This window comes from Delphinapterus leucas, chromosome 7 (genome assembly GCF_059928025.1).
Source record: "Delphinapterus leucas isolate spDelLeu-1000000601 "Yukka" chromosome 7, BTC_Dleu_Yukka2, whole genome shotgun sequence".
Classification (NCBI taxonomy): domain Eukaryota; kingdom Metazoa; phylum Chordata; class Mammalia; order Artiodactyla; family Monodontidae; genus Delphinapterus; species Delphinapterus leucas.
The window spans coordinates 46,460,022-46,487,879 of NC_143135.1; the positions used below are offsets into that span (position 1 = coordinate 46,460,022).

General features: G+C 52.2%; 1 protein-coding gene across 9 annotated transcripts in view; it reads left to right on the forward strand.

Annotated features, from left to right (window-relative positions):
- Window positions 1-26,190, forward strand: part of DENND2B (DENN domain containing 2B) — a 176,654-nt gene extending 150,464 nt beyond the window's left edge. For 6 of the 9 annotated variants that reach the window (XM_089915191.1, XM_089915193.1, XM_089915195.1 and 3 more), the window contains 16 exons: window positions 1,172-1,323; window positions 3,233-3,448; window positions 4,469-4,565; window positions 5,187-5,231; window positions 6,245-6,429; window positions 7,516-7,625; window positions 7,817-7,886; window positions 10,769-10,846; window positions 11,393-11,533; window positions 15,336-15,484; window positions 19,594-19,771; window positions 20,090-20,131; window positions 21,112-21,223; window positions 21,981-22,220; window positions 23,112-23,198; window positions 23,733-26,190. In XM_089915191.1, the coding sequence (XP_089771317.1) occupies window positions 1,172-1,323; window positions 3,233-3,448; window positions 4,469-4,565; window positions 5,187-5,231; window positions 6,245-6,429; window positions 7,516-7,625; window positions 7,817-7,886; window positions 10,769-10,846; window positions 11,393-11,533; window positions 15,336-15,484; window positions 19,594-19,771; window positions 20,090-20,131; window positions 21,112-21,223; window positions 21,981-22,220; window positions 23,112-23,198; window positions 23,733-23,767 (1,937 nt within the window). In that variant the 3' untranslated portion in view covers window positions 23,768-26,190. The remainder of the gene's footprint in view (window positions 1-1,171; window positions 1,324-3,232; window positions 3,449-4,468; window positions 4,566-5,186; window positions 5,232-6,244; window positions 6,430-7,515; window positions 7,626-7,816; window positions 7,887-10,768; window positions 10,847-11,392; window positions 11,534-15,335; window positions 15,485-19,593; window positions 19,772-20,089; window positions 20,132-21,111; window positions 21,224-21,980; window positions 22,221-23,111; window positions 23,199-23,732) is intronic. The other 3 variants (XM_089915198.1, XM_089915196.1, XM_089915197.1) reach the window with 3 other exon arrangements.
- Window positions 26,191-27,858: the final 1,668 nt, after the last annotated feature.

Below are 27,858 nucleotides of genomic sequence, written 5' to 3' on the forward strand. Positions count from 1 at the left end.
CTGATTGGAGAAGCTGGAGTGAGCCCTGCTAGCAGCTTCCTGTGTGCCACCTCCAGCAAAGCCGCATTCTGGCCACTAGTACCTGCGTCCCAAACAGTGGCCTTGATACTGAGGGGAGGCTAAGGAAAGACAAGACAAAGGGCAGTAGAGGGCAGTATTTCCTCACAGTCCCCGTGGACCTTGTCACCACTGTGATTCTGCTGCACGACTGTGATTCCAGGACTGACCCTGCTCATGATATTATTATATTTTAGAAAAGTCCAGGTATGTGTTGGCAGGAAAGGGGCAGGAGGGCATGGCTTGTGGGAAGAAGGGGTTTCTCTTCAAGGGCAGGGACTATGCTTTGGACTTTGAGTGCCAATACAGTGCCTACTGCCAGGGGTTTTAGAATTGAGTCCTGAGAAGAGAAACAAGAACTCCCCACCAACCCCACCCCTCCAGCCCAAACTCCTTTCAAGCCTTTCACATCTCCCATGTGTCATAGCAGGAGACTTTATTCCAAAAGGGGATTGCTGACCATTGTCTTTTTGCTGAGGTCTGTGGTGGAGGAAGTGGAGCGACGCTGTAGTCAGAGCGGTTCATTGAACAAATAATACTGAGTGCTCACCACTTCGGTGTACCAGGCAAAAGCCCTGTCCTGAGAGAGCTGTGGCACAGCGTACAGGCAGGAGGGAGGCCTGGTGAAGCCCGGCACCCTAGAGTTCGCAGAGCCCCTCCATGCCCATCTCCAGAAGTGGTCCTCAGGGAGCAGTGGGTGAAGGGACAGCCGTGTGACCTCTGAAAGCCTTTTCTACCTTGAACTGTATATCTCTGGGGCTTTCGCAGCAAAGGGACTGGAGCCAAGGAGAGACGCCTGGTGTTGGCTTTGTCCTCTGGCTGGGCACAGGCATGGGTGGCTGAGCCAGTCTTGTGCAGTCCCTGGATTTACAAAGCAGAGGCCAGGCAAGGCTGAGCTGAACTGGTGGTGGGGGGTTCAGCTTCTGGACTTGGAGCCAGCATCCGTTTGTAGCCTCCCCACTGCAGACGGGCAGCTGCATGACTCATGAGCTGAAGGGCCAGGCAGAAGCCACTCTCTTTGGCTCACAGGAATTCTGCTTGTTTATTTGTGTGTGTGTGTGTGTGTGTTTCCTTCTTGCCTTCTCCCCCTTCTCTAACTTTTCCTCCTCTGCAGGAGATCTGCCCAAGGAGAATCCGTATGAGGATGTGGACTTAAAGAGCCGAAGAGCAGGACGAAAATCCCAGCAACTGTCTGAGAACTCCTTGGACTCTTTGCACAGAATGTGGAGTCCTCAGGACAGGAAGTACAACAACCCACCCACTCAGGTAACAGCAGCCCTGACTTGGGCCTGGAGGGTCAGCACGAGGCGTGGGCCAGCTTCCACTCAGGCTTTTTGCCTCACTAGTGCTAGGCGAAGGTGACGTCAGGGAAGAGCTCTGCACTCAGGGACTTCTGCCGTGTCGATATGCTTGTGGCCAGTCGAGATGTGCTCTTAGGGGCACCCTGTCCCACCTTCTTCCCCTCACTGCTTGAGCTCTGAGCTGCAAAACTAAGGCAGGAGCCCCTGTAGTCTCCTGTCTAATCATTATTTCTCCTCCCCTTCCTGGAAACAGGAAGACAGGGCCTGGGTTGGAGTCTTGGTATTCTGCAGCTCTGGCAGAACTGATCTCAGCACTGGCATTTAGGGGCCAGGCGTAGGCCCAAGAACCTGATTTGGAGAACTAGACAGGTGTCTCCAGGACCTGGAACCACTCCCACTGAATAAATGGTTGAATGGATGAATCTCCAAGGAATGGACTGATAGAGGCAGAATGAGAAGAAAGGTGAAGAGTTGAAGGAAGCTCTTAGACTATAGCTCATTCTGGCCTTGTCCACGGTGGACAGGAGGCAGGAGAATGGAGATCCTATCTTGGACCTACCCAAGCAACTCTAACTCTCCTAGACTTTTTTTTTTTAAATAAATTTTATTTATTTATTTATTCATCTATCCATCTATCTATCTATCTATCTATTTATTTATTTATTTTTGGCTGTGTTAGGTCTTCATTGCTACGCGCAGGCTTTCTCTAGTTGCAGCAAGTGGGGGCTACTCTCTGTTGCAGTGCGCAGGCTTCTCATCGCGGTGGCTTTTCTTGTTGCAGAGCACGGGCTCTAGGTGCCCGGGCTTCAGTAGTTGTGGCACGTGGGCTCAGTAGTTGTGGCACACGGGCTTAGTTGCTCTGCGGCATGTGGGATCTTCCCGGACCAGGGCTCAAACCCGTGTCCCCTGCATTGGCAGGCGGATTCTTAACCACTGCGCCACCAGGGAAGCCCCTCTCCTAGATATTTTATAACACTGGCTAGAGAATATAAAAATTATTTCTTCTGGCTTTGGAATGATGTGACTTTTTATAAAAGACTTACCTTTCTAATGTGCTCTGTTCAAATAAGCTTCCATTGAATTTGTATTTCCAGACTGATTGGGTGGGAAGGGGAAATTGGGGAATGGGAGGGAAGGAGGACTTGCTGAAGAGTGATGAGAGGCAATGCCAGATCCAGACGGCAGGTGGAAGGCATGCCAAGTTCGCAGGGGTGCTGCCTTTTTGGTGGTGAGCTGGATCCGCCGAGAGTAAGGTGCCCTGTGCTGAAGGGTGTCAGTCTAGACAGAGGGAGGCAGAAAGTAGATCCAGGCAGGGATGGGAGCAGCCCAGGACCATGTAGGTGAGGGAACCACTGGCTCCAAGGCCTGCCTTGCCAGGCTTTGGTGGTCAGAGCCCTGTATTCTCCCTGGAAGAAGTGAGCAGGGCTGGGTTGACATGTAGATTCTGGCCTCTGCTAGAGAAGCCTTTTAGGACTAACTCAGGGGCTGAGTGGGGGAGACTGGCTCCGTCGACCACACCCAGTAATGAGCAGAGTCTAAGCCGTGTCCCAGAGCTCAGGAGGGGCCCGCAGATTTCTCGCTTGGCCTTCTTTTTCCACTCAGATAGACAGCCCAGTTTTCTTAGTCTCTGCTTTCTTTTTTCTGGAAGAAGTAGTTAAGCTTCCTTTGTGGAAGCAAGTATCGAATCTAGCCCTGAGCTGCTGATCAGCAGCTGAGCTCTTAAAAGAGGAAACCTTGGTAGATGGAAATTCCAGGTGGGATTTGGAGGAGTCTGGGATGCCAGCCTGTGGCTTCTCTGTCCAGGTCCCAGCAGACAGGTGCCGGCCAAGGCATCTGTGCTGAGTCCTTCTCCCATGTCCCCTCTCCCATGCCAGCTCTCCCTGAAACCCGGCAGCCAGTCCCTACGCAGTGGGAACTGGTCAGAAAGGAAGAGCCACCGGCTGCCACGATTACCCAAGAGGCACAGCCATGACGACATGCTGCTGCTGGCTCAGTTGAGCCTGCCATCTTCACCCTCCAGCCTCAATGAGGACAGCCTCAGCACCACGAGTGAACTGCTGTCCAGCCGCCGGGCCCGCCGCATTCCCAAGGTAACCTCCCCAGCTGGAGCTGGCTGGGGCTGGGCAGGTGGGCAGGCAGGTGGTGGCTCTTCTCTCCTCCCCCCTCCCCCCCTCCCTCCCTCCCTTCCTCCCTTCCTCCCTTCCTTCCCTCCCTCCCTCCCTCCCTCCCTTCCTTCCTTCCTCCCTTCCTTCCCTCCCTCCCTCCCTAATCTGGGCCTGCTTCCTCAATTCTCCTGAAATCAATTTCAGGTCCAGGCACTGGCCTTTCTTTTTCATCTGGCTAACTTCCTTTTCTTATCAATAAAGATGCACTAAGTGATTAATGCTGTGCAGATGTTAGGGGAAAACAGGCTAGCCTGGCCCCCAGGGAGTACTCTACGCCACTGGGTGGATGGAAACAGTCCTTAAGAAGCTCCCCATTAGTGAGTGTGGGGTGCACGAAATCTCTGTGTATGCAGAGACATCTCCAGGCTTTGAAGGACATAGAACCCAAACATGGGTCTTCCTTTCTATAACTCTCAGAATTGAGAGTTTTCAGCAATGATTTGCACACATAGATAGCCAGGCCCAAATCCCCAGCCCAAAGCAGCAGGATTTAGCCAAGTGGTATTTTTAGCCTGCAAACAATGCTTGGGTATATTGGGAATTTAGCTCCTTCCTGCCAGGGCCCCAGGTTGTAGCCCAGAGGGGAAAGGCTCAATCCTTGTTCCTGTTATTGCCTCTGGGCAGCTCTTTGTCTCACTTGGTTCAGGGACTCTTGAGACCCAGGAGCTCCCATCCTGTCTAGTTTGATCACAGTTCCTTCCTCTGGGGAGCTAAGTGTAAAGTCCTTGTCTTGGGGGCAGGAGACCACTAAGGGGACAAGTAGATGGGGAGCCACCAGTCTGCCCTTGGGGCCAGTGCAGGAGGGAGACCAGTACTGGGCCCATTGCGGAGAGGGCAGAAGGCTTGTACCAGTAAGGGAATGGACGGCCTCTGTAAATCAGCCTTCTGAGGAGCCGGGGCAGTTGGTGTTAGGGTTGCCTCACCCTCCCTGCTTTTCTCACCCAGCTTGTCCAAAGAATTAACTCCATCTACAATGCCAAGCGGGGAAAGAAGAGGTTAAAAAAGCTGTCCATGTCCAGCATTGAGACATCATCACTGAGAGGTAGGCCTGGATGCCTGAGCTGGCTCAGGTTTCTGGGGCCCTTGGGCATTAGAAGTGGGGAGAGGCATGGACTAGCCTCAGTTTACCCTTCCATGGGGCAATCGTGGGATCCTCCTGTCTTCTAGGAGGGTAGAGTCCTGCGAAAAAGTGGCCACATAGGAGGGGAGGGCCAAAGAGGGAAGAAAGCCTTGGGAAGGGTTAGTGCAGACTTTGGGCTGTGAGGCCCTGAATAGGAAAGTGGGTGTGGGAATCTGCATCTGGCAAAAGGAAAGGCCAGACTTACTGAGCACTGTGGTCTGTTTCCCATTTCAAATCTTGGCCTCCTGGAGGCAAGACCCTTGTGTTCCAGGCTGATAGGCCTCTCTGCTGGCTCAGCCTCCAACTTCGGCCCTCAGCTTGCCCCAAACCAGGACTGGGTGGATAGGGGTTTGGATATAGATTAGCACCTGCAGTTTGAGCTCTGAGGGACCCTGGCCCCGGGCCACGCAGCACCTGGCCAGGGGCCCACTGGAGCCCAGACAAGGTACATCCCTCATGAGAAGAGCTGGGTGGGGGGCATAGAAAACATTTGCTGTAGGGCAATGGCTCAGCAAGCATGCACTCTGCTCTTAACTTTTCCAGATGAGAATAGTGAGAGCGAGAGCGACTCCGACGACAGGTTCAAAGGTGAGGCATGGCTCCCCAAGAGCATGGACCCCTTTCCTGCCCTGGCTGTGGGGAATCAGCCTTCCCTTCTCTGCACATGCAGTTCCAATATCCCAGAGTGGCCCCGTTTGGAGAGGCGATGGCAGGCAGGATACGAGGCCAACAGAGCAAGGAGCTCTAGGGGAGTCCATTCCTACAGTCATGGAGCTCGGCCCTGAGAGATTAAATGCAACCATCTCCTTTTCCCAAATTTAAGGCTGGTGACCCTGCCTTACTTTCCCAAGCCATCGTCCATGAAAATTGGGTGCTAGGTTTGCCTGGTAAGTGTTGTGAATCTGGAGAGTCAGAGATGGGTTCAGTAGGGTAGATGGGTAAGTACCTCTTCTGGTTGTAAGAAGTGTGCCAAAGTCTGAGGAAACTGGTACTCTGGAGGCCCTGAGGCCACTCATCTTCCCTCTCCCTAGAGAGGAGAACTACCAACTCCCTGGAAAGGTTCTGGGACCTTCATGTTCCAGGGGGCCTTGGGCAAACCTCTGTTCTTTCTCTACTGGGAAGCCCTGCCTAGACCTTCCTGGATGATTAAAGTATGTGGGAACTAGCTCCCTCCTTCCCTCCTCTGCTGGTCCCCCAGGCAAGTGGGCAAGTGGACTTTGGGCCTGGGGACAGGGAAAAAGGGTCCAAGTCCAAGGACTGATAGGGGCCCTAGGGTGAAGGCTTCGTGGATGTTCATATCTTCTAGTCCTTTTGGCACAGGGGCAGGGGTGGCTGGGTGCCATTGATGCATCCCTGGATGTGCCTGGCTCAGGCACTCTGTTGGCCCCAGCTCAGCCTCCAGAGGCTCCAGGAGGCCCTGACTGTGTCAGGGCAGACAGGCTACACACCTTGCTCCTGCCACTTCTCCCCCAGACCTCGTTGGGTCAGGCCGTCAGACTAGGCTCCTGCACTTAGAGGTGACCCCTGGGGATGGAGCGCTGAGCGTGGGGTTGAGGGGGCTAACGTGGGGGTCTCGTCCCTGATGTGTGACCTGCCCCCAGCCCACACGCAGCGCCTGGTCCACATCCAGTCCATGCTGAAGCGCGCACCCAGCTACCGGACCCTGGAGCTGGAGCTGCTCGAGTGGCAGGAACGGGAGCTGTTCGAGTGCTTCGTGGTGGTGTCGCTCAAGAGGAAGCCATCCCGAAACACGTACCTCCCTGAGGTCTCCTACCAGTTTCCCAAGGTGAGGCCGCCTCCCTCCTTCCCTGCCCCTTCCTCTGCCTCCTCCTTTCTGCCTGGCCCACCTGGGGAAGAAGAGAGATCCTGTTCCTGCCTTAGCAACTCACCTCACTGCGCTAGCCCTGAGCATGGCTGCCTGTAGCCGGGAGGGAGGAGAGGGGGTGGGTTTGGGCCAGTGAGTATTCGGAGGATGAGGGCGGAGAGAACACCCCCCAGCGTGCCTAGAATGAGTTCCACGTTGTTTACAAGACTTCAAGGGTCCTGAGGAAGGGCCCCCAGCTACTTCTCCTACCTTATTACTTTTCTTTTCTCTTTTTTAACCACTTTATTGAGATACAATTCACATACTATATAATTCATCTGTTTAAAGCGTACGATTCAATAACTTTTAGTATAGTCACAGTTATGTGATCAATTTTAGAACATTTTCATCACCCTCAAAAGAAACCCTGTACCCATTAGCAGTCACTCCCCATTTCCCCCACGTACCTGAGCTCTTACCACTCCTTCCCTGCTCGCCCCCAGCCAGCCTGCCTGGCCTCCTTTCTCTTCCTGTAACACTCGGGCCCTTTCTCTCTGCCGTTGCCTCTGCCGGGAATCTTCTTTCCCCAGCTCTTCACTTGGCTGCTGGCTCTTTCTCATTCTTCATTCTCCGATCAAATAGGAGATCTTTCTAGATACTCTAAAGTAGCCCCACCCACCCACTTATCTCTGTCATATCGCCCTGTGTATTTCCTTTGTGGCACCCTCTGAAATTCTGTTGTCGATTATCTCACTCTGCTGACCAGAATGCACAGGGACAGGGACCTTGTCCGCTTGGTTTTCTATTGGTAGCCCAGCACATGCCAGGTGCCACATAGAAAGTGCTAGTTTGGCATATATTGAATGAATAAATGATGACTCAGCCCACACCCGGACCTCTCTGTGAGAAATGGGAGTGGGGTCAGGGTAGGGTTGCTGAGAAGCATGCCAGTTGGGCAAACGCCACCTAGGACTCTCGGGGGAGGAGATATTTGTCAGCTACCCCCCACCAGCCCCAAGTTCCACGTCTTCTCTTATCTCTCTCTCCCCATATTCCTCTTCCTTGCAGCTGGACCGACCCACCAAGCAGATGCGGGAGGCAGAGGAGAGGCTCAAGGCCATTCCCCAGTTTTGCTTCCCTGATGCCAAGGACTGGCTTCCTGTGTCAGAGTACAGCAGGTGAGGCCTGGTCTGGCATAGCCTCCTTTACCCCCATAACAGTGGGCAGCTGACTCTGGCCCACCCTAGTCCCAGCCTCCTCTCCTACCGCAGCCTGATCTTTCACCCCCTCCCTGGGCGGTCCCTCTTCTTGGGGGCTGTTTCCTGGGTCCTCTGATATTTCCCTGATGCCAGACTTCTCCTTGTTCCAGTGAGACGTTCTCTTTCATGCTGACTGGAGAGGATGGCAGCAGACGCTTTGGCTACTGCAGGCGCTTACTAGTAAGTAGGGCCATTCGGTCCTCAGGAACTGGGCCACAGTGCTTGTATGTGTGTACGCTCTTCTTTAACTTGAGCTGGTAGAAACTCAAGTTGTTCTATGTTCTGCTTCCTTTATGCTGCCTGAGGCCACACACACACACACACACCACACGAAGCACACACACACACACACACACACACAGACACACACACACACACCACACGAAGCGCACACACACACACCACACGAAGCGCACACACACACACACAGACACACACACACACACACCACGAAGCACTCCCTGGGATGGCAGGACTTAAAGTTGCCCCTCTGATTGGGCCCCAGGATCTAAGATAATCTACAATAAGGGAAGAGATTGGATCACTTTCTACTGGGCTGTCATATGTTTTTAGCTCTTCTATACTTTTTCTTTTCGTTCATTTACTTCGGGCTTACAGGCTCAGATTGCTGATCCTGATTGCAGGATCACATCAACCCAGCAGTATGTGTGTGTGCATCAGATTGGGGTGGAGGACAACCTTCCTCACCCCCATACCTGGACAACCTCATGTGCATCCTGTCCATGGTCTGGTAGGGCTGGAGGCTGAGCAGGGACAGAGCAGTACCTTCTGTGGGATTCTGGGAGAGATGCCTTGAACTCAAGGGAAAGGGAGGGTTTTGAAAATATAAGCCATGTTGTAGAGAGAGAAGCACTACACCATCCCTCTTCTCATTAGTCCTGGGAAATAGATTGAGGTAAAGGTAAAGAGAGTCCTGTCACACACTCCCCTGGGGCTCACCAGGGGTATTGTTGACAGAGTTTCAGGGTTCCCAGGCCTTAGTGGGAGAAGGGGCAGATGAGGGGGATCTTCTGCAAAGGTGATGCATAGCAGGGACTCCAGGTGGAGGGTTCTGGGCTGTTCATTCATTCAGAAACATGTAGCATACACCTGCTGAGGGCTAGGCAGCATACGCTAAAGGCACATAAAGATGAGTTAGACATGGCACCTATCTTCAAGGAACGTTAGATAGTCCAGTAGAGGAGGTAGGACTTTCAATGTAGAAGGCAGGGCAAAGGGAATGAACTGTGATTTGGGATCTGTTTATGTTCCAGGCTAGATGCTTTAAGTATGTCATTTTCTTTATTACTCATAATAGCCCATGAGGCATTGGGTTGGCCAAAAAGTTGGTTTGGGTTTTTCCATAGCATCGTATGGAAAAACCCAAACCAACTTTTTGGCCAACCCAGTATTATTATATACGTTCTTTAGATTAAGAAACCGAGACTCAGAGGTAGAATGACTTGCCTAGGGTCATACAGCCAATCAGGGCCAGAGCCAGGTTGACTCCAAGTCCTTTAACACCAAGTCTGGTATCCTGGATCACCCCAAAGGGTAGTCTGGGGAGAAGGAGTACTTGGAGATAGAATGCCTGGTGAGTGGGGCTAAGGGAAGGTAGAGCAGTACAGATGCCAGGTGGGGAGCCAGGCAGCTTCACCTGGGCCTGGGGAGGTAGCGTTCCAAAGGCTGCCTTTGCAGGAGCAGAGATGGAGCAGAGCTGCTCCTTTGCAGTGGGCCTGCTGCCCCCAGGGAAGAGCATGTTTGTCCTGGCGTGCTCAGAGAGGGCCTGGGCTGGGTCCCTGCCAAGGGGGCTGGCACTAGCTCGGCATTCCTGCAGATTGGACACAATGATTCTAACCCAAATCCCACATACTTGTTTTAATCACTTGGGGCTTTAGGGGAGGCGGGGGAGAGGGAAGAAGAGAGGAGTGAGTTTCAGGCCTAATATGGACAAAAACAGATTCTGCCTTCTCTTTAGATCTGTGACGTGTGGCCAGCAGGTTTGGAGACTGAAATAGCCCATCTGCATTTGCTTAGCAGCCTGCATGAGGGGCCAGCACCTGCTGCTCTGCTCCCTCCCTGCTCGGCCTTGCTGGGCACTCCAGGCCTCTGAGCCAGAGGCAGCCACAGAGCCCTGCCAGCCCCTGGCTGGAGAAGTCAACTCCTGTGGACTCACTCCAGCCTGCATTTGGGGGCTCCAGGCCTGGGGAGCTCTCAGTGCACATCTCCTTCAGCTGCCTACCTTTTAAATCCCCCTTTTACTTTGTTCTCCTCTGCTCTGTACATGCCTCTGCCCAGTCTCTTTGTGTTTCTTTCCCTTCCTTTCTGTCAGAAGGCAGCATACTTTAGAGGTAATACAGCAAATCAGAGGCAGAAACAGACTCCTGGTTCCATGACTTCTATACATGACCTTGGACAATGGCTTAATAATTTTGAACTCAGTTTCCTCATCAATAAAAGGGGGATAATAATGCCTATGTAACAAGTTTTTGGAAAGTTCCAAGCCCAGGACTCAGATACGGTAAATATTCAATAAATAGTAGTTTGCTTCTCTTATCTGGTGTCAGTTTGCTTTCCTAGAATGGGGATGGATCAAGGAAGGGAGAAAAGAGCAACTGAGAAAAGGAATGTTTTGCAGAATGTCCCCTCTGGGAGGCAGAAGACCGCCTGGCTTGCTCCTAAGGATGTACACAAGTCCCTCCCTTACCACTAGGGGCCTGGGGATTTAGGGATATAAATCCACACGTCACCCTATAGCCCCTGCCCAACCGCTTTGTCCTTTGCCAGCCCCCATCAGTGTCTTCCTGGGGGGGAAGGGCGGAGCCTGTGTAGAGCCTGGCAGGAGTCTGGTACCTTGGGCTGGAAGGCCCAGCAGAGGCTGAAGCCTGCCCCCAAAGAGTGACAGCCCTTTCCTTGGGGGCCTGGTTGAGTAGAGGTTTAGAAGAGGCCCAGAGTCTTCACCAGAAGACTGGTGCTTAGCCCTCAGTTCCCAAGGAAAAGGAGTCAGACATAGTAACCATGCGTTCTCTGTGTCTGTCTCTCTCCTCCTTGTCCTGGCCCAGCCAAGTGGGAAAGGGCCTCGGTTGCCAGAGGTATACTGTGTCATCAGCCGTCTTGGCTGCTTCGGCTTGTTTTCCAAGGTAAGAGGGCTCTGGCTTACTCCCTCCCCCTTCCCCCAGCTGACAGATCCCAAGGAGCATCTGCGTGTGGCTTAGATGAGAAAACCACCTGTGTGTGTGTGTGCGTGTGAGAGGGTGAGAGAAGGCAAGAACGCAAGGGCAAGTGCAAGCGAGCTCTCCGACTCCCTCCCCGTATACCAGCTCCTGCACCGGCAGTGTCTGCTAATGTCACAGCTCACCCTGGGCCATGGGCAGAGCTGAGTCCTTGGGGACAGAGACCCTGCGGGAAGCCAAGTGCCCAGGAACCCAACCTCAAGTGGTTTTTCCTTTGCCCAGCTACTCAGATCTTGGAGTCTGAGGCAAGGACTAGTTAGGGAGCAGAGCCGACACCGAGTGGCCAGGGAGACGGGAAGGGTAGGGTATGAAGCTCCTGGCGAGATAGTCCATCATCTCCCAGCTTTCGGCCCGGGCTGGTCAGATGCCAGGCTGCCCTCTTCTCTGCCCAGGAGGTAGGGGAGGGTGGCACCCTGACACCCTTCCTCTTTGGGCTGCTGGCGGTGGGCACAGGTCCTAGATGAGGTGGAGCGCCGGCGTGGGATCTCCGCCGCTTTGGTCTATCCCTTCATGAGAAGTCTCATGGAATCACCCTTCCCTGCCCCAGGGAAGACCATCAAAGTGAAGACATTCCTGCCGGGGGCTGGCAATGAGGTAGGGATTTCTGCTGCCTCTTCTCTCAGACCATGGACTGGGGCTGGCGTGGGACCTGCTGGGCCAAGGCTCAGTCTCTGGGGGTGCCGAGCACGGCCTCTTCCTTGCTCAGCACATTTGTACACCTCACCAACAGGGGCTAAAAAGAGTGAATGGCAGAACTGTAATTGTTGCTCAGCTCTCTGCAGCTTCTAGGGGCCCTCCCTGACCTGTCTGGACTAAACTGCAGGCCGCCTTTGACTCATTCATCAAATGCTGACAGAATATGTGCTCTCTCCCAGTCAGGGTTCCTGCAGACCTTGAGGCAGACTCATATAGTTAAAGAGGGGCACAGCTCGGTCCTTGTGGAGCTCACAGTCTAGTGGGAGAGACGGACACTAAATAAATACTTGTAAACAGATAACCCCTAAAAGTGTTAGGTGCCAAGTGGAAGCAGAGTGAGAGTGTGTAACAGGATGTGCTTTAGATTAGGGGCCAGGAAAGCCCTCCTCTGAGGAAGTGACATTTTACTGGGGACCCAAGGTGAGGAGAGTCAACCAGATCAAGTGGGAGGAGGGAGACTGAAAGAGAAGGGTATGGGCGGGAGAGGATTATTCCAGGTAGAGGGACAGCATGTAAAAGCAAAAGTTGGGAAAGTGTGGACGCTTGCCAAGGAACGGAAAAAAAGGCCAGGATGGTTGAAAAAGGGAGTGAGCAGGGTGGATAGACAGCAGGGCCAAATCACAAGGTACCTGTAGGCCAAGTTCAGGGTTTTGGAATGTCTCTAAAGCAGGGTTATAAGATCCGAGATATGATTTTAAAAGCTCACTCTGGCTGCTTGTAGATTATGGACTGGAGTGAAAACAGAGAGACCAGCTTGGATATGTTGCAGTAGTACAGGCAAGAGACGATCGGAGTTTGGATTAAGGTGTGGACGAAAAGATGAAGAGAATAGATGGACTGGAGATGTGCTTTAGAATTAGGGGCAATAGCACATTGTGTTTGATTGGAAATAGGGAATAGTGTTGGGGAGGTTTGAAGGCGAATTCCCAGTTTTCTGGCTTGAGCAACAGGTCAGTGGATGGAGCACCTGAGGGAGGAGGAGGCTTGTGAGGAGGAAGAGCTTGACTCCGTGCACGTTACGTTCACGATGCCTGCGAGACACCCCAGAGAAGATGTTTAGTAGCAAACAGTGTAGACAGGGAAGAGAAGATAGTCCCGAGGGCCTCCAGCATTTAAAGGGCCTGCAGCAGAGGAGCAGCAGACCTGAAAACTAAGACAGGAGGAGTCCCAGGAAGCCAAGGAAGGGGCCCTCTCAGAAAGGAAGGGGAGGGCTCAGGCGAGGTCAGGATGAGGTGTGGCGGGACACCTTGAGTTTCAGAAACGGGGGCGGTCAGGGGGCCGAGAAGCTTGAGTAGAGAGAGTTGAGAAGTGAATGGGGTTGAGAAGGGGGAAGAGCCTGTAGAGACAGCTTTTAAGAGGCTTGGCTGTGGGGAGAAATGGGGAAGGGGCAGTGGTTGAAGGGTCACGTGGAGCCAGGGGAGAGTCTGTTGAAGGTGGCTGTGGGGGGAAATGGGGAAGGGGCAGTGGTTGAAGGGTCACGTGGAGCCAGGGGGGAGTCTGTTGAAGGTGGTTGTCTGGGTGCTGGTGGGAGTGGCCCATCGGAGGAAGAGGTTAAAGCAGCAGCAGAGGGAAGGGACAGTCAGACTGTCAGTGAGAAGGCAGGGCGGTGGGATCCAGGGAGAGACTGGCTTTTCAGGAGAGAAGGGCACTTCCTTGTGTAACAGCAAGGAAGGGCCATGGCTTGTAGATTCTGGATTCTCATCTGATGGCTTCAGTTTTCTCAAAATGGAAAAGAAGGTCATCCTCCAAGAGTGAGAGGTGGATGTTGGGTTTGAGGAGAGGGAAGAAGAAATAACTTAGTTGCTGCAGGGAGTGGAGAGGGTCTGACTAAAGAAACATTGGGTTTGCTGGGAGTGGCGAATGCCATTTAAGGCCTTTCTTGTAGCATCTTTTCTCCCACGCTCTTTTGGAGGGACTTCCTGCTTCATGCATGACCTGGGGGCAGGACCACCGACCCTACCCTGAGAGCCCAGTAGCATGCCTGGGAGTCAGTCCTTCAGGATGGGGCCCAGCCCGCGCACCAGCCTCGTCTCGACGCTCTGACTTGACTCGCTTACTGTCCCTGAACCCTGCTTCCTTTTGCCTAGTAGACACTTCCCTTCTTCTCTCCTTGGACAACCAAGTTAAGCCTCTTGTGCTCTGAGCTGCTGCCCTGACCTCTCAGCCCTCTCAGCGCCCTGTGCAGATGTTAATGACGCCTTTCCCCTATCCTGACACGTAGCTGGTGGGCTGTGATGGTTTAGGCTCATTCAGCCTCACTGGACTGTCATCTCCTTGAGGGCAGGTGAATGAAGAGAGGCCCAGGTCCTGTGAGCTTCCTGTGTGAACTCTCACTCCCTGGAGGAGCCCAGACCCTCGGGGTAGTAGGAGTGGGGCGCTGACCGCATGCAGGCTCTCAGGAGGGAGGCTTGGGGGAGCTTCACGGTGACTTCTTCCAGGTGGGGCAAGGGCAGGAGGGGTGCAGAGGCCTCTGGCGTGATTGTGGTAAGGGATCCCTTCAGCACACATTCACTGAGCACTTTGGGTGTACCCCACATCCTGCTAATCACTGGGCCTTCTGGGGCTTCGCCATCCGGTGGGAGAGACAGTGTAAACAGAACCCTATAAAAGAGACACATCCTTAGGGCAACTTGTGCCCATGTTGCTGCTTCCCTTGGGCCCAGAGGGATGACTACTGAACTAGGAGTTAGAGCTTCACTTGTTTAGACTCTGAGGAACAAATGAGATAAGGCAGGGTAAAGCCTCTCGAGGAGGGCTCTGATACCATAGGGCTAAAAGAGGGCGTGCGTCTTCCCTCCTGGCTTTCAGGAGACCTACACATCTGTGCTGCCCACATACGCTGAGGAAGCAAGGGGAAGCCTAGGCAGGCCCGGGTGAGAGCTGCTTTGGCCTGGCCTGAGCGTCAGCACTTCCTGTTGCTCTCATTGCCAGGGTCAGTTGCCATCCTCCACCCTCATGACTGCCCCCAGGGAAGTGGTCCCTGCGCCACAGCACCAGCCTTCGGAGTGGCCTTGCAACCTCTCTGGAGGGAAGATTGCTAGGTCTGGCCCTGATAAAGAGAGTCCTGCTTCCTGGCAAGGTTGTGGAATAGCCAGCTTGTGTTTCCCTGTGTTTCCCTTGTCCCTGGCACAGGGATTAGACAAGCCAATAGAGATAGAGGCCAGGACAGAGCCTCTGGAAGGAAACTCTTCCTAGCAGGAAAGGGAGGGGGCATGGCAACAAGGACACTGGCACTGTCTGTCCAGAGATGGGTGAGCAGAGCCGCGCGGAGGGGCAGCGATCAGCTGTGGGGCTGGGCAGCGCGGAGCCAAGGCCTTTCCTTGGGGAGACGGGCAGGAGGGCAGGGAGGGCAGTGCAGATGAAGCTGTGTGGCTCCCTGCCTCCCTCATCTGTAAGAGCAGCCAGCTCTCCTCCCCCCTTTCCTGAGAGCCTGGCACATGGCTCTCCAGCTCCTTCCTTCCAGAGCCTCCCCCATGTTCAGTTAGCCCTGTTGCCCACAGGCTGGGCATCTGAGTACTGTGGGGGCAGAGCTGTGGTCTGAGTGGAGGAGGAGACTGGGTCATACTACACAGTGGGGTGGGTTAGAGGCCTTGGGAAAGCAGGTGGGAAGGGGAGCCAGCTTCCGGTCGCTTTGTGTACGACCCAGGAGTGGCACCCACCTGATCTGGCTTGCCCCACTTGCCCCACTGTTCTCCTGCAGGTGTTAGAGCTGCGGCGGCCCATGGATTCCCGGCTGGAGCATGTGGACTTCGAGTGCCTTTTTACCTGCCTCAGTGTGCGCCAGCTTATCCGAATCTTTGCCTCACTGCTGCTGGAGCGCCGCGTCATTTTTGTAGCAGATAAGCTCAGGTAGGGCCCAGCAGGTGAGGTGAAGAAGGGGGGGAGGCACATCCACTAATTGACCCAATGTGATTTACGAGCCCTAGTATATGCCAGCCAGTAGTATTTGTGCATGGAGTGTGTGTGTATGTGTATGTGTGCGTCTGTGTGTGGTGAGAGAAAGATCAAATGGAGAGGAAAGGTTAGCAAACCCGGGCAAAGAGGATGACTGAGGGAGCAGGGCTTGCGAGCACACAAGATGGCCGGGTTGAGAACCCAATGGAGGACTTGGCTGGAGGGAAAAAGACAGATGCTGCTGCTTTTGCAACGGCCAAGATTGTAGAGGTACAAATCTATTTATGTGGAGGAAGGAAGTAAGAAAGTAAGATTTCTAGCTGATGGCCACATTTCCTCTGGAGGGGGAGGCAAGGCCACCTCTGTGGGATGCTGAATTTTAAGAGAGTGATGAACTTTAGGAAGAGCCACAGTGAGGAAGGGGCAAGGGCACTGACTAGGGATAGTATGAGGAGTGCTGAGCCATCCAGTGAGGGGGCCAGTGAGGGTGTCACCTGGAGAAGGCAACTGAATGGAGTGACCCAGGGCCAGGCATGTGGGGATTTGCAGAGAAGGACCAGGTGAGGGTCTTGAGCGTGCTGGGGAGGAGAGTCGTTGTAGGGAGGTTGGCCAAACTAGGAAAGGGAGAAAGAAGCCCAGGGACTGGAGATGTCATTGAGGCAGGGGAGCTGGATTAAGAAGAATAAGAAAAGAGCTGAACAGATCACAAGTCTTAGTCTGAAATGTTGGCATTTATGATTTTAGAGGCAGAGGAGGTCCAGATGGTTGTGGCCATGGGAGGGGGCGGCAGAAATGTCAACTGGACATGAGGTGTTCTGGAAGAGGCCGAGCTCTTCTAGGCAGCCAAGGTTTTTTTTTCCTCTTTAAAAGAGCGTCTTAGGGCTTCCCTGGTGGCGCAGTGGTTGAGAGTCCACCTGCCGATGCAGGGGACACGGGTTCGTGCCCCGGTCCGGGAAGATCCCACATGCCGCGGAGCGGCTGGGCCCGTGAGCCATGGCCGCTGAGCCTGCGCGTCCGGAGCCTGTGCTCCGCAACGGGAGAGGCCACAACAGTGAGAGGCCCGCGTACTGCAAAAAAAAAAAAGAGCGTCTTAGTCCATTCAGGCTGCTATAACAAAATACCACAGACTGGGTAGCTTATAAACAACAGAAATTTATTTCTCACAGTTCTGGAGGCTGGAAGTCCAAGATCAGGGTGCCAGCCTGGTCACGTTCTGGTCAGGGCCTTCTTCCTAGTTCATAGCTGTCGGCGTCTCTCTGTGTCCTCACATGCTGGAAGGGGGGTTCTTTTTTTATAAGAACACTGATCCCATTCATGAGGTCTCTCATGACCTAAGCACCTCCCAAAGGCCCTATGTCCTAATATCATCATATTTGGGGGTTAGGATTTCAACAAAGAATTTGAGGGGACACAAACATTCAGACCATAGCAAAGGGTATATGTAGGGGATGGGACAGGCAGGGAAAGGATGAGATCTCGGCAACACATTGTATAATTTTTCGTCAAAGAACCCATCACGGGGAGCAATAGTTTCTTTAGAGTGGTGGAATTAATTTAGTCATTTAGACATTTATTAAGCTATGTGCCATAACGTACACTAGGCACTGATATGAGAGGCAGAAAAGAAGAATCCTCGTCCTGGTTTGTCCCCCAATAAGCCCAGGATCCCTGGGGTCTTTCTTTTGTGTGCATGAGAGGGTCATGAGGAAATGGACTCCCAAATGCCCTCACAGGGCATTGGCACAGGAGCTCAGGGCCACCCTCAGCCCAGAAGAAGTAAAGAGGAGGAAAACCCAGAGCTTCTGGCTTTTCCAGAGAGAGCCAGGTTTAGAAAAGAAGATTGCCCTCCACTTCCCGTCACAGCCTCAGTGCTTCTGTACACCACAGCACACCACAGTTCTGTGTGTGTCATGGGCCCATCAGGCCTTGTGAAGGGACCGAGCCGGCAACCGGAACTAGCCAGCCATGGCAGCTCCCCGGGGCCCCGTCTGTGCCTTTCTGCCATCCGTGTTCACTGTCTGCCAGCAAAGCCCCCGCTACCCAGCTGTGAGGCTCTGGTCTGGTCAGACCTTGATGCCCCTAGCAGAGCCTGGACCCCGAGGTTTCTTTTCTTGAAAGTTCCACTCCCTTACCCAGGACAGAGCCTCCTCTTGGCCACCCCCGTGGCCCTCAGCCTGGCTCCAACAGGGCTGTGAATACAGTGATTGTTTCCTGTGGCTTCAGCTGCCTCTGAACACACTCCTGGACCATCTGGGGAGGAAAATACCCCAGGGCCCTGGTCTGGCCTGGCTCAGCATTCAAGTCCTGCCAATCTTGGGTCTTAGAAAAGATGTCTTCCCTGCTTGGGGTCTGCCTCTGACTGAAAAGGGGCAGAATAGGCAGCCCAGTGAGGGCACACAGGCCTGGACTGGGGTCAAGGCTCAGTAAGTCCAGCCAGCTCTTGTTCCGTTGCTCACCTTTTAGGTTTTCCACAAGTCCTTGGTCCCTCTGGCCTAGGGAGGGAGGGAGGGAGGGAGGGAGGGAGTGTGTGTGTGTGTGTGTGTGTGTGTGTGTGTGTGTAGGTGCGTGCGCGTCCACGTGTGTGTGTGTGTAGGTGCGTGCGCGTCCACGTACGCATACACAGGCTCTGCAGTGATCAGCCCTAAGGGTTGTACAAGCCTTCTGCCTCCCAAGTCCCAGGCCCACTGTAAGGCATTGTGGAGCTGTGTTTCCTTTGACCCTGGACAGCCCCTTTCCAGATCTTTTTCAGATGGCTCTCCTTGGGGTGTGGGGAGCTGCTGTCCTTAGGGGAAGGGCTCTCAGGGCCAGGATACCTATGTCTCTGCCTCAAGGCCCAGCAGTATTTTAGTTGTCCATGGGGTGGTAGGACAGCCAAGCAAGGCACTGGCTGCCAAAACGCTTGTGAATGTCCCCCGAGGTCCTTCTGGAAAGGAGGGGTTGTTTCTGTCATGGATTGGAACCATGTTCTCTGACTGGTGGGCATTAGTCATGAAAGGGTGAGAATCCCTGTTGGAGCTGATCAAGTGGAGCCCAGGGCTTTCATAGCTAATAGGTGGGGCCGATAGATGCAGAGAGACAGGGCGGGAAAGGCAGGCTTGAGAATGAACTTGACTCTGGGCCTCTGTCTCCTCATATGTAATATGGCCCTTAGGGGAGTGCTTTCGACTCCTCTCCTGACGGGTGGATGGTTAAAGCCAGGTGTGTCTCCTGTGTTGACTGGTGACCCATACTATCCCTCAGCACTCACTTCTGTGCCTTCTAGTTAGCATCGGGGAGATTCTCCTTCCAGTCTCCCACTGGTCGTTCTGCTTGGCCACCCAGCCCTGTGGTGCTGGAGGCCTGGAGCCCCCCTCTAGGCCAAGAGAAGGATGACCCCACTGAGGCCTCTGGCTATGTTTTGGAGCATGAGAGGACAGATGGGAGTGGTTAAGAATGGTGCCAGCCTCACCTCAGTCAGTGGTCCTCAGTCAGACCACTTTTTCCAATTAGGAGAAGGAGGAATGGATAGAGAAGAAGAATGGTAGAAGTAACACTGGGCTGGGAGACAGGAGAACTGGTTGTGTCCCAGGTGTGCCACTTATGACCAGACTGACCCTGGGTATCAATGGCCTCAGCTGTAAAATGTGCACCTGATAAGATGACCTTCCAGCTGTAGGACCTTCCAGCTCTTACTATGAATTTGTGATCAACCCTTGCTCAGGTTACCTTTGTACTCCCTGGCCTGAGCTGATACTCCCACAGTAAGTCAGGCCCACCTGTGCATTTGGGTGGCTCTTGGGGGTGTGTATGTGTGTTCATGTGTTGCTGTGTACCTTTTTGACTGTTCCTAGGTAGAGCCACCAAAGAGGGTAGCGCCATTGTCCCTGAGGTCCTGAGCAGTGGCAATGTGGGAGCTTTACCAGTCTGCAAGATCAGACCCAGGCCCAAGACTCCTTAGCATTTTTGTGGCACTGGGAGGTTTAACATGAAAGGATGTCCTGAGCCTGGCCCAGCAGGCTGTAACGCCCCTTCCCCGAAGGTGCTGGGCCTGGGCTCAGTGCTTTGTCTGTCTGTCTGTCTGCCAGTACCCTATCCAGCTGCTCCCATGCGGTGGTGGCCTTGCTCTACCCCTTCTCCTGGCAGCACACCTTCATTCCTGTCCTCCCGGCCTCCATGATTGACATCGTCTGCTGTCCCACCCCCTTCCTGGTTGGCCTGCTCTCCAGCTCCCTCCCCAAACTGAAGGAGCTGCCTGTGGAGGAGGTGGGCCACCTGGGGAGCCAGCGGCGGGGGGGGGGGGGGGGGGGGGGGGGGGTTGGGGGGGGAGGTTGGTGTGGAGGAAGGAAGGGACAGAAGGAACAGAAACCCCCAGGAGGGGTGGGGGTGGGGGCCCGAGGCTGCTGGCATCTTCTCCTTTGTGTACCCAGCTCTTATCCTTTCTCCTTGGGAGGTCTTTCCCTGGCTGGAGTTATTCCTGTTATCTGACCCTGGGAATCCAGGAGGGCTGGAGGCCTGGAGGCCTGGGAAGGGCACTACAGGGATTCATATCGTGAATCACTGTCCCTCGTGACTCTTTCTCAGGCACTGATGGTGAATCTGGGGTCTGACCGATTCATCCGACAGGTAAGAGTGGGACGCTGCAGAGCATGGCCTGACCCAGGGTGGGTGCTTGTTTGATGCAGAGCACCCAACACTGTCACACACACGACTCCACCTTCACAGCCTGATCGTTGAGCCCTCTGGGTTCCACATTCACAGAACAGACAAGGGTAGAAAGAAGCTGGTCTGAGAAGTCTTGACCTCAGCAGGATCTGCTGTTCTGGTCGGCATCGTCAGCTTCTGGAAGGCAGTGTGAGTGTGTGAAGAACATGGCCTGGATCCAAAGGCTTGACCTCTGCCCCCTGCCCCCTCTGAGACACATGATCTTGAACAGGCCTCTGAACTTCTCTGAACCAGAATTCTCATCTCTAAAACACGCATGGTGATAACACCTGCCTTGAAATGTTGCTGGAGGATTATACATGACACACAGAATGCAGTGGAATGTAGAGGTTTGCAATCATTGTCAACTTCAAAAAGCCTCTGTTGGTGGTGGAAATCCTCCTGGCTCTCTATAAAGGAACACAACCCAATGCCGTAGCCTTTGGGAATGTAGTGTTACACACCACTGACAGAGCTACGACTCCTGGGTACGAACGTCACGATGCAGACACTGAACCAGAATACAGAGACAGGCACAACAGCCTCGCCTCATGCCTGAGACACAGGCTGGGCCACAGTCTCCCCTCCCCCAGCCAACCGTGCTTCCCCCCTGGAGCCGAAGATGGAGGAACTGGGGAGACTTCATCGTGGTGCTGGGGTAGGAACCCCTGTTGGTCCTGGGCAGTGAATGCCACCTGCTCCACCACTTTTTATCTTTGTGATCCTGGCCAAGTTTCTTAACCTCTCTCTGAGCCTCAGCTTCTTATCTTAAAATGAGGTTGATAATAGTATCAGGGTCCTTGGGAGAATGAAATGAGATTATATATTCAGGCTTTTCAAACAGGGCTGGCACGAAGTTAAGTGCTCAGTCAGTGTCACTGTGCGGTTTCCTTCTCCTGCAGATGGATGACGAGGACACGTTGTTACCTAGGAAGTTGCAGGCGGCTCTGGAGCAGGCTCTAGAGAGGAAGAATGAACTGATCTCCCAGGACTCTGACAGCGACTCCGATGATGGTGAGTGAGGCTTGCCCCAGGCAGAATCAGTTCTGGTCCCAGACTCCCTCTGCTCTGGGCCTGGGCCTGGGCCTCATGGTGCTTGGACCCTGATTCTATGCACCAGACCCTTCTGGCTAGTGAAGCTCAGGTATAGGACCTTGGTCTCACTTTAGCCTAGAATTCTCTAGCCCCACTAGTGTGGCTCTAGGAGTTGTGGCTTGACTGGGTCTGAGGGGAGAGAAATAGTGTGGTATTTTATCAGAGGGAGTTCAGAAACTTAAACATTGGGGCTGCTTCTAGGGTGGCCCAGGCTACAGAGCTACCTCTTGCCTCTAATTCTCTACCTCAGGAAGTTTGGGGAGAAAAACCCTGAAGACAGTTGGCAACCGCAGAGACTCTTCTCGCTGACCGGACACTAGTTATTCCTCCCTCTCAGGCCCTGCCTCGAGCCACTGCAGGAGATGGAGGGAACTTCCTCTTCCTGTGAAGCCAGGGAAACCACCGAGGGTGAGGGTGTGTGGGGAGTGGCGCTCTGGTCCCTAATCTCCATCTTCATTCATCCAGCAAGTATTCCCCAGCTTCCGTGTTCAGAGCACAGTTTCCGACCTCCTGGCTCAGGAACGAGTTACAAGCCTGGGAGCACAAGAGCTAAGGTTTCAAGAACAGAGAAATGGTTCTGGCTGAAGTTCCGTCGAGGAGAGGGAGACACCACCAGCTGGAGGCTGGGGATGCAGGCTCTTGACCTGAACCTCAAAGATTTTCTCTTCTCTTCCAGAATGTAATACCCTCAATGGGCTGGTGTCAGAGGTGTTTATCCGGTTCTTTGTGGAGACTGTTGGGCACTACTCCCTCTTCCTGACCCAGAGTGAGAAGGGGGAGCGGGCCTTTCAGCGAGAGGCCTTCCGCAAGTCTGTGGCCTCCAAAAGCATCCGCCGTTTTCTTGAAGTTTTTATGGAGTCTCAGATGTTTGCTGGCTTCATCCAAGACAGGGAGCTAAGAAAGTGTCGGGCAAAGGGTAAGGCCAGAAAAGCCTGGGATGGGGGGTTCTGGGGGGATGTCAGGAGTCCTCCAACTTTTCTGCTACCGCAGGGCTGAGTAGCCAGGCACTGGTGAGCTTCCATCAGGAAGCTCTTGAGTTATTAGCCAGGGCAGGCCTCCTAACATCCCTTTTCTTCTGAGAGAGACTGCCAAGGGCACCTTCTCCTCCTGCCCCAGTACATGCATTCACAAGCCTGGGCACAGGCTGGAGCCACGCGGCAAGAGTGGGGCTTATGTCCACCTATCCCCGCAGCATTCACAGGTCCTTCCTTACTCAGAGAAAAAGACCAGACTGTGCAGTTTAGGGAGTCCTGAGAATCCAGGGTTGAGAAAGCCCTTGAAGAGAACTGAGCTAGCTCACTGTCTTAGGTTGGTGACAGTCTGCCCTCAGAGTACAAAGGTTATCTTATCTCTGTTATTTCATCAGCTCTGCTCACTCTAGGGCTTTTTCATCTCATCAAGACCTTTCTAACCTCAGGGTTATTATTTCTTCTGCCCACTAATACTGTCCATTTAGTGTAACAAACCTTTTGAAACAACATGGTAGTGTGGTCTAAAAGGAGCTGGAGAAGGTGTCCACTTGGGGGCAGCTCTGATACGAGGAGTGGCATCCTCACCATAATGCAGCTCAGGAACGTGCACTGGGAGGCAAGGGGCTCTTGCCATCAGCAGTGAACATGGGCCAGTCTGATGAGCCCAGTCTGAATGGATGAGCCAGTCTGAATTCTGGTAGGATGCTCTTATAATTGCAGACCTTTGGTTTCCCCCTTTTTGGGATCTGTGCCCTTTGGTCCCCCTCCAGGAGGCCTCCCCTTCCCTTCCTCCAATGACTGTTCTCTTCTCTGTTCCTGTTTCTCCTCTTCCCCAGGCCTCTTTGAGCAGCGAGTGGAGCAGTATTTAGAGGAACTGCCAGACACTGAGCAGAGTGGAATGAACAAGTTTCTCCGCGGTTTGGGTAAGTAGGTTTGTCACTAATGAGACATATTCAGCAAGAAGGGAGGGACTGGGGGAATCTGTACCCCAAACTACTCTAAACCCATGCCAGTGGGTATTTATATCGGGGCCGTAGACAGAACAGGAAGAGATCTCATAGAGCCTCACCTAGGTCAGGTCTTCCTGGGTGCACTCCTTCCTGAGTGAGCGCAAGGGCCATTAGGACCAGTGAGCTTTCCTCGAGGCTATAAGGGGTATAACTACAAAAGTGGCAGCACCAGAGTGCCCTTCAAAGAGCTGAGCCGACTAAATCACAGCATCATAGCATGTCTCACTTTAAAAGGAAAATTGAGACCGAAGAAGTTAAATGGCTTGCCCAAAGCCACACATGATTAATGCCAGTGCTCTAATTCGAGCTCTAGAGTGTTTTCACCATCCTGGATCATACCTAGCTGTAATCCAGTCTTTCTAATCCTTCTCTCCCACTGAGAGGGTTAGGGCTGTTGGAAGAGATGATACTGAAACATTCTCACTCTTGCCCTCCTCTGGCCCACAGGCAACAAAATGAAGTTCCTCCACAAGAAGAATTAAGCCCCCTTTCCCAGTAACAAGAGTCCAGTGCCTTGCAGAGCCTGGAGCCTGGGGAGGGGGCCCAGCCTTGGACCCTCTGGGCTGCTATGGCTGCTCTGCCCCCACAGACCCCACCCTCCAAGCCAGCCCACCTCTGCCTTCACAATATCCCAGGATACTGTTTGTAAATAATCTGCTGTAAGCTTTCTTATCTGTTTCTGTAACGAGCAGAGAATCCGGTAAATATTTGTGTATTCCCAAGAGGCCGGGTGCTTTCCTGCCCTGCCCAAGCACGGATGAAGTTTTGCTGGGTGCTGGCGACTGGCCAATTATGTGCAGCTGACTGTCTCAGCCGAACCACTGATCTTCCCCTGGAGGCTCCTGGCCTGCCTGCCTGCCTAAGGCCCCTGCTGCCAGTCTCGGGCCCTGGAGAGCACATGCTGTCTTGTTATGTACAGGACTATTTTTTTTTAATCTTAGAGTTTCTATTTTTTTCTAGTAGTCCCCCTCCCCTAATCCTCTGTTTCTGAAAGGCAAAGGCCAATCAACCCCCGTTTGCAGCATGGTACCAGGCTCTTGGGCCTGGCCTTCTCCTATTCCTCCCACCTTTGTGATGGTCAGTGAGTCATGGGAAGCCCACCCCCCAGCTCTGCTAGTGTTCTCTGGGCCCGGCTCCCACTCAGTGGTGGCCATGATGCGGTACAGGGCATCCCTCCTTCCCATCATCTACGGGTGTTCTCAATAAACAGTGTATAGTTGTTAGGGCCCAGAGCCCCATGTGTTTCTTGGCTTTATTATCTAGAGTTCTCTCTCCAGGGGGATGGGCTGAGGCAGGCCCATCAGGGATGAAACACCTTCATGCAGGGAACCGAGTACTTGATTTAAGAGTTTAGCTTTAGTGTGGGTCACTGACCTCCCCTGAAATTGAGTTCTCTGGCCCGAGCTGTATGACTGCTCTTAGAAGATACCTAATCATTGCTCTAGTTCAGCTTCCCTCTCCAACAGCTAACTGTTCAGATCCTATGTGTTTCCAGTGATGGAAAGAATGTTCATTGCCCCTTGGCTCCACTATTAGGTGAATCTTGACATTTTCCTATTCAGTATGAAGCCCTTAAGACATCATTGGGTATCTTAACATTGGTGGAGTCAAGCCCAGCTAAAGCCAATCCAGGGCTGGCTTATAGCCCAGGCCCATTGTCTACGGCTCTTCCATGTCACTCTGTGAAGTTTTTTTTCCATTGGAAGTCTAGGTGTGCATATAGAAAATTCTGCTATATTCCTTGGAAAAGCAAGGAGAGAAGCAAGGTGGGGAATATGGGTGGCTTAGGCTTTCCACTCACCCAAGGCCTTCACAGAGCTGAGACCTTGAAAATTCCCAGGGTGAGGCATTAAGCTGGAAGTCTCTTCATTGGTATTGGCTTTGAGTCTGGTGGATTTGAATCATAGAGTGAAGTTTTCCTGTCCTTCCACCTTAGCCTGCTTGTTAAACAGGAGACGATCCCTTTCTGAATCCCCTTTCCTTCTTTTCCCCATCTCCACTGAGCCCTGCACAGGTCCCAACCTGTCCGTGGTTTGGGGTTGCTGTCTGCCCCATAAAGCAAAGTAGAGGGTTTGTCTTCTGGGAAGACAAATTCGTCTTCTCCTCTGAGAAAGCCTCTTACATAGTTGGCTTTGGCATCTTCCAGGAATAGGAGGGCAGGGATTGAGGCCTCATGAGTCTGGGTTTTCAGCTGAGGTAGAGAGAGAAGACAGTGGTTATAACTGGAAAGTCCAGAGTAGGGTGTTGTTACCTCCAGAACTTGTCACTGTTAACTCAGCCTGGGCTTCATGAGTCATAGAAGTGGATTCCTTAATAAAATAATAGTTTACAAAAGGTGCTATTTCTTTCTCCTTTCCTCTCCCTCTCCTTTTTAATGTGGCTCCACAGAATCCTCAGACATGTGATCAGATCACAAGGTATATAGGTGTAAATTATTATTTTTAAAAATCTGTAACTTGTATGTAGCTTTAAAATACAGTGCATTTTAACCCTAGGGGTTCCCGCCTCCTCCCATGGCCACAGCTCTCATCCCAATCTAGAAAACCGATACTGGCACACAGTGGCTTGGAATGGGCTGCAAGGGCCCATACAGTGACTGCTCTGTGCCTCGCCCAGAAGTCTCATCTGGAAGGTAGAGGAGGGTGTGTCCAGGGGGCCTGGTTTGGGGTTGACAAAAAGTATTTAGGGCTTCTTTCCAAGTTCTGCTTTCACGTGATCTCTGGACACCTAAACTGATGATTCTCAATCCTAGCAGATGCAACACTCTTTCTCTATAGCAAATACTGTTAACTCTCCCTTTTACTATCCTGAAATGAAATTCATAGATAATGTAACCTACCTAAACACATCTTAACTGTAATATAGTCTTAACCATAATATAAAAGGGGAGAAATAAAAGGAAAAGTATTTTGTCATAAAATAACATGTACTTAAAATATGTGAATGCTTGGGCACAACTGTATTATAAGATACAATTAAGTCAGATGCTTATGCCCGTGCACAGAATTACTGTGAATGCAACAGCTACGCATGCAGAAAAAGTGTGTCGAATTAGCAACTCAGATTCTACTAAGTGGGTGTTAACCACTTAGTAAGAGAGTTTTCTGAAATGAACAATTGTTGGCAATATTCTAAACAAAACACATTTTGAGCTTCCCCTGATTTAAACAATAGCTGGAATCCTGGAAAACTGAGAAGTATATGAAACCTGCAAAAAACAAAAACAAAACAAACACAAAAAACCAATAACACATCTTTTTGATTCTGATTGTGTGTAAAATGAAGGTAGGTTCTAAGCTAGGTTTTCCTTTGCTGTTTAGAGCAGCGGTCCCCAGCCTTTTTGGCACCAGGGACCAGTGTCACGGAAGACAGTTCTTCCAGGTAAGGGGTGGGGCTGGGGGGTGGCTCAGGCAGTAACGTGAGCGATGGGGAGCAGCAGAGGTGGCTTTGCTCACTTGCCCACTGCTCCCCTCCTGCTGTGTGGCCCAGTTCCTAACAGACCGCGGACCCCTGGTTTAGAATCAACCCATACATTGCAGGACATCAAGCATCTCTGGTTGCTTCCCTTCCATAATTGTGACCAAAAATGCTCCCGTACCTTTACAAAATGCGCCCCACCCCCCCGAGGATGGTGCCCACACTACCGAAAATAACGGTGCTTAGACAGTGCCTTTCTGGGAAATTGCTCAGGGGCAGCTCAATGCTGTCTCCTCTACCAGAAGTCCCAGTGCCTATGAACTGTCAGCCCTCCTCCATTCTGGAGTTAAGAAAGGCCCTGGGGTTTTCTCCAGTAATCGGTCTGGTAACTTTTAGAGCAGGGCAGGTTGTGCCATTACATCTTTCTAAATGCTCTTTTCAGTAAATTACCATGCTCTGGTAAACACAGTGTTGAAATGAGAAGTATGGGCTTTTTAAAGGCAATATTTTGGAATGCTCTTGGAAAGCAACTGTGGTTCACGCTGGATGGTATGTGGAATTAGGACCCCAAGAAAATTATTCTAATTATATCACAGATCAGTTTAAATTTTGTTAAAAATACCCTTTGTTTTGCAAATAAGACTTATAACTCACCTTGTACCCCAAAGGACTGATTTATAAGGATACATAAATTGGGGGTTGTTTTTTTTTTAAACCAACTTTAAGTGGAAATGAAAGTAAAACAAAAACTGGGCTGCAAAACAGAGCTAGAAATGAAACATACACTTAACCTATTCTTCCTAGGGGCGACACACAAAATTAGTTTCTAGAGCCACACAGTGTGGCATTCCAAAACATCTTGAATTTACTTGCCTATGGGCTGTGGGGGTGGGTGTAATTTAAAAGGTCATGAAGTTCTAGAATAAGAGAAAATATTACTTTTCAGCACTGACAAGCTACCATAACTTGTAGTTAAAGTTGTCTATTTATATTGCTTTTTAACGTGAAAGTAATATGCATTTGGTTAAGGAAGAAACAAACTGTACCAAAGCACACATCATCTTCCTCACCTCCCAAAACTCATGAGGAAAAAATCCCTTCTGCATTGTTCTTCTAGAACCTTCCCATGCACGTACAAGTTTTTTTTTTTTTTAAT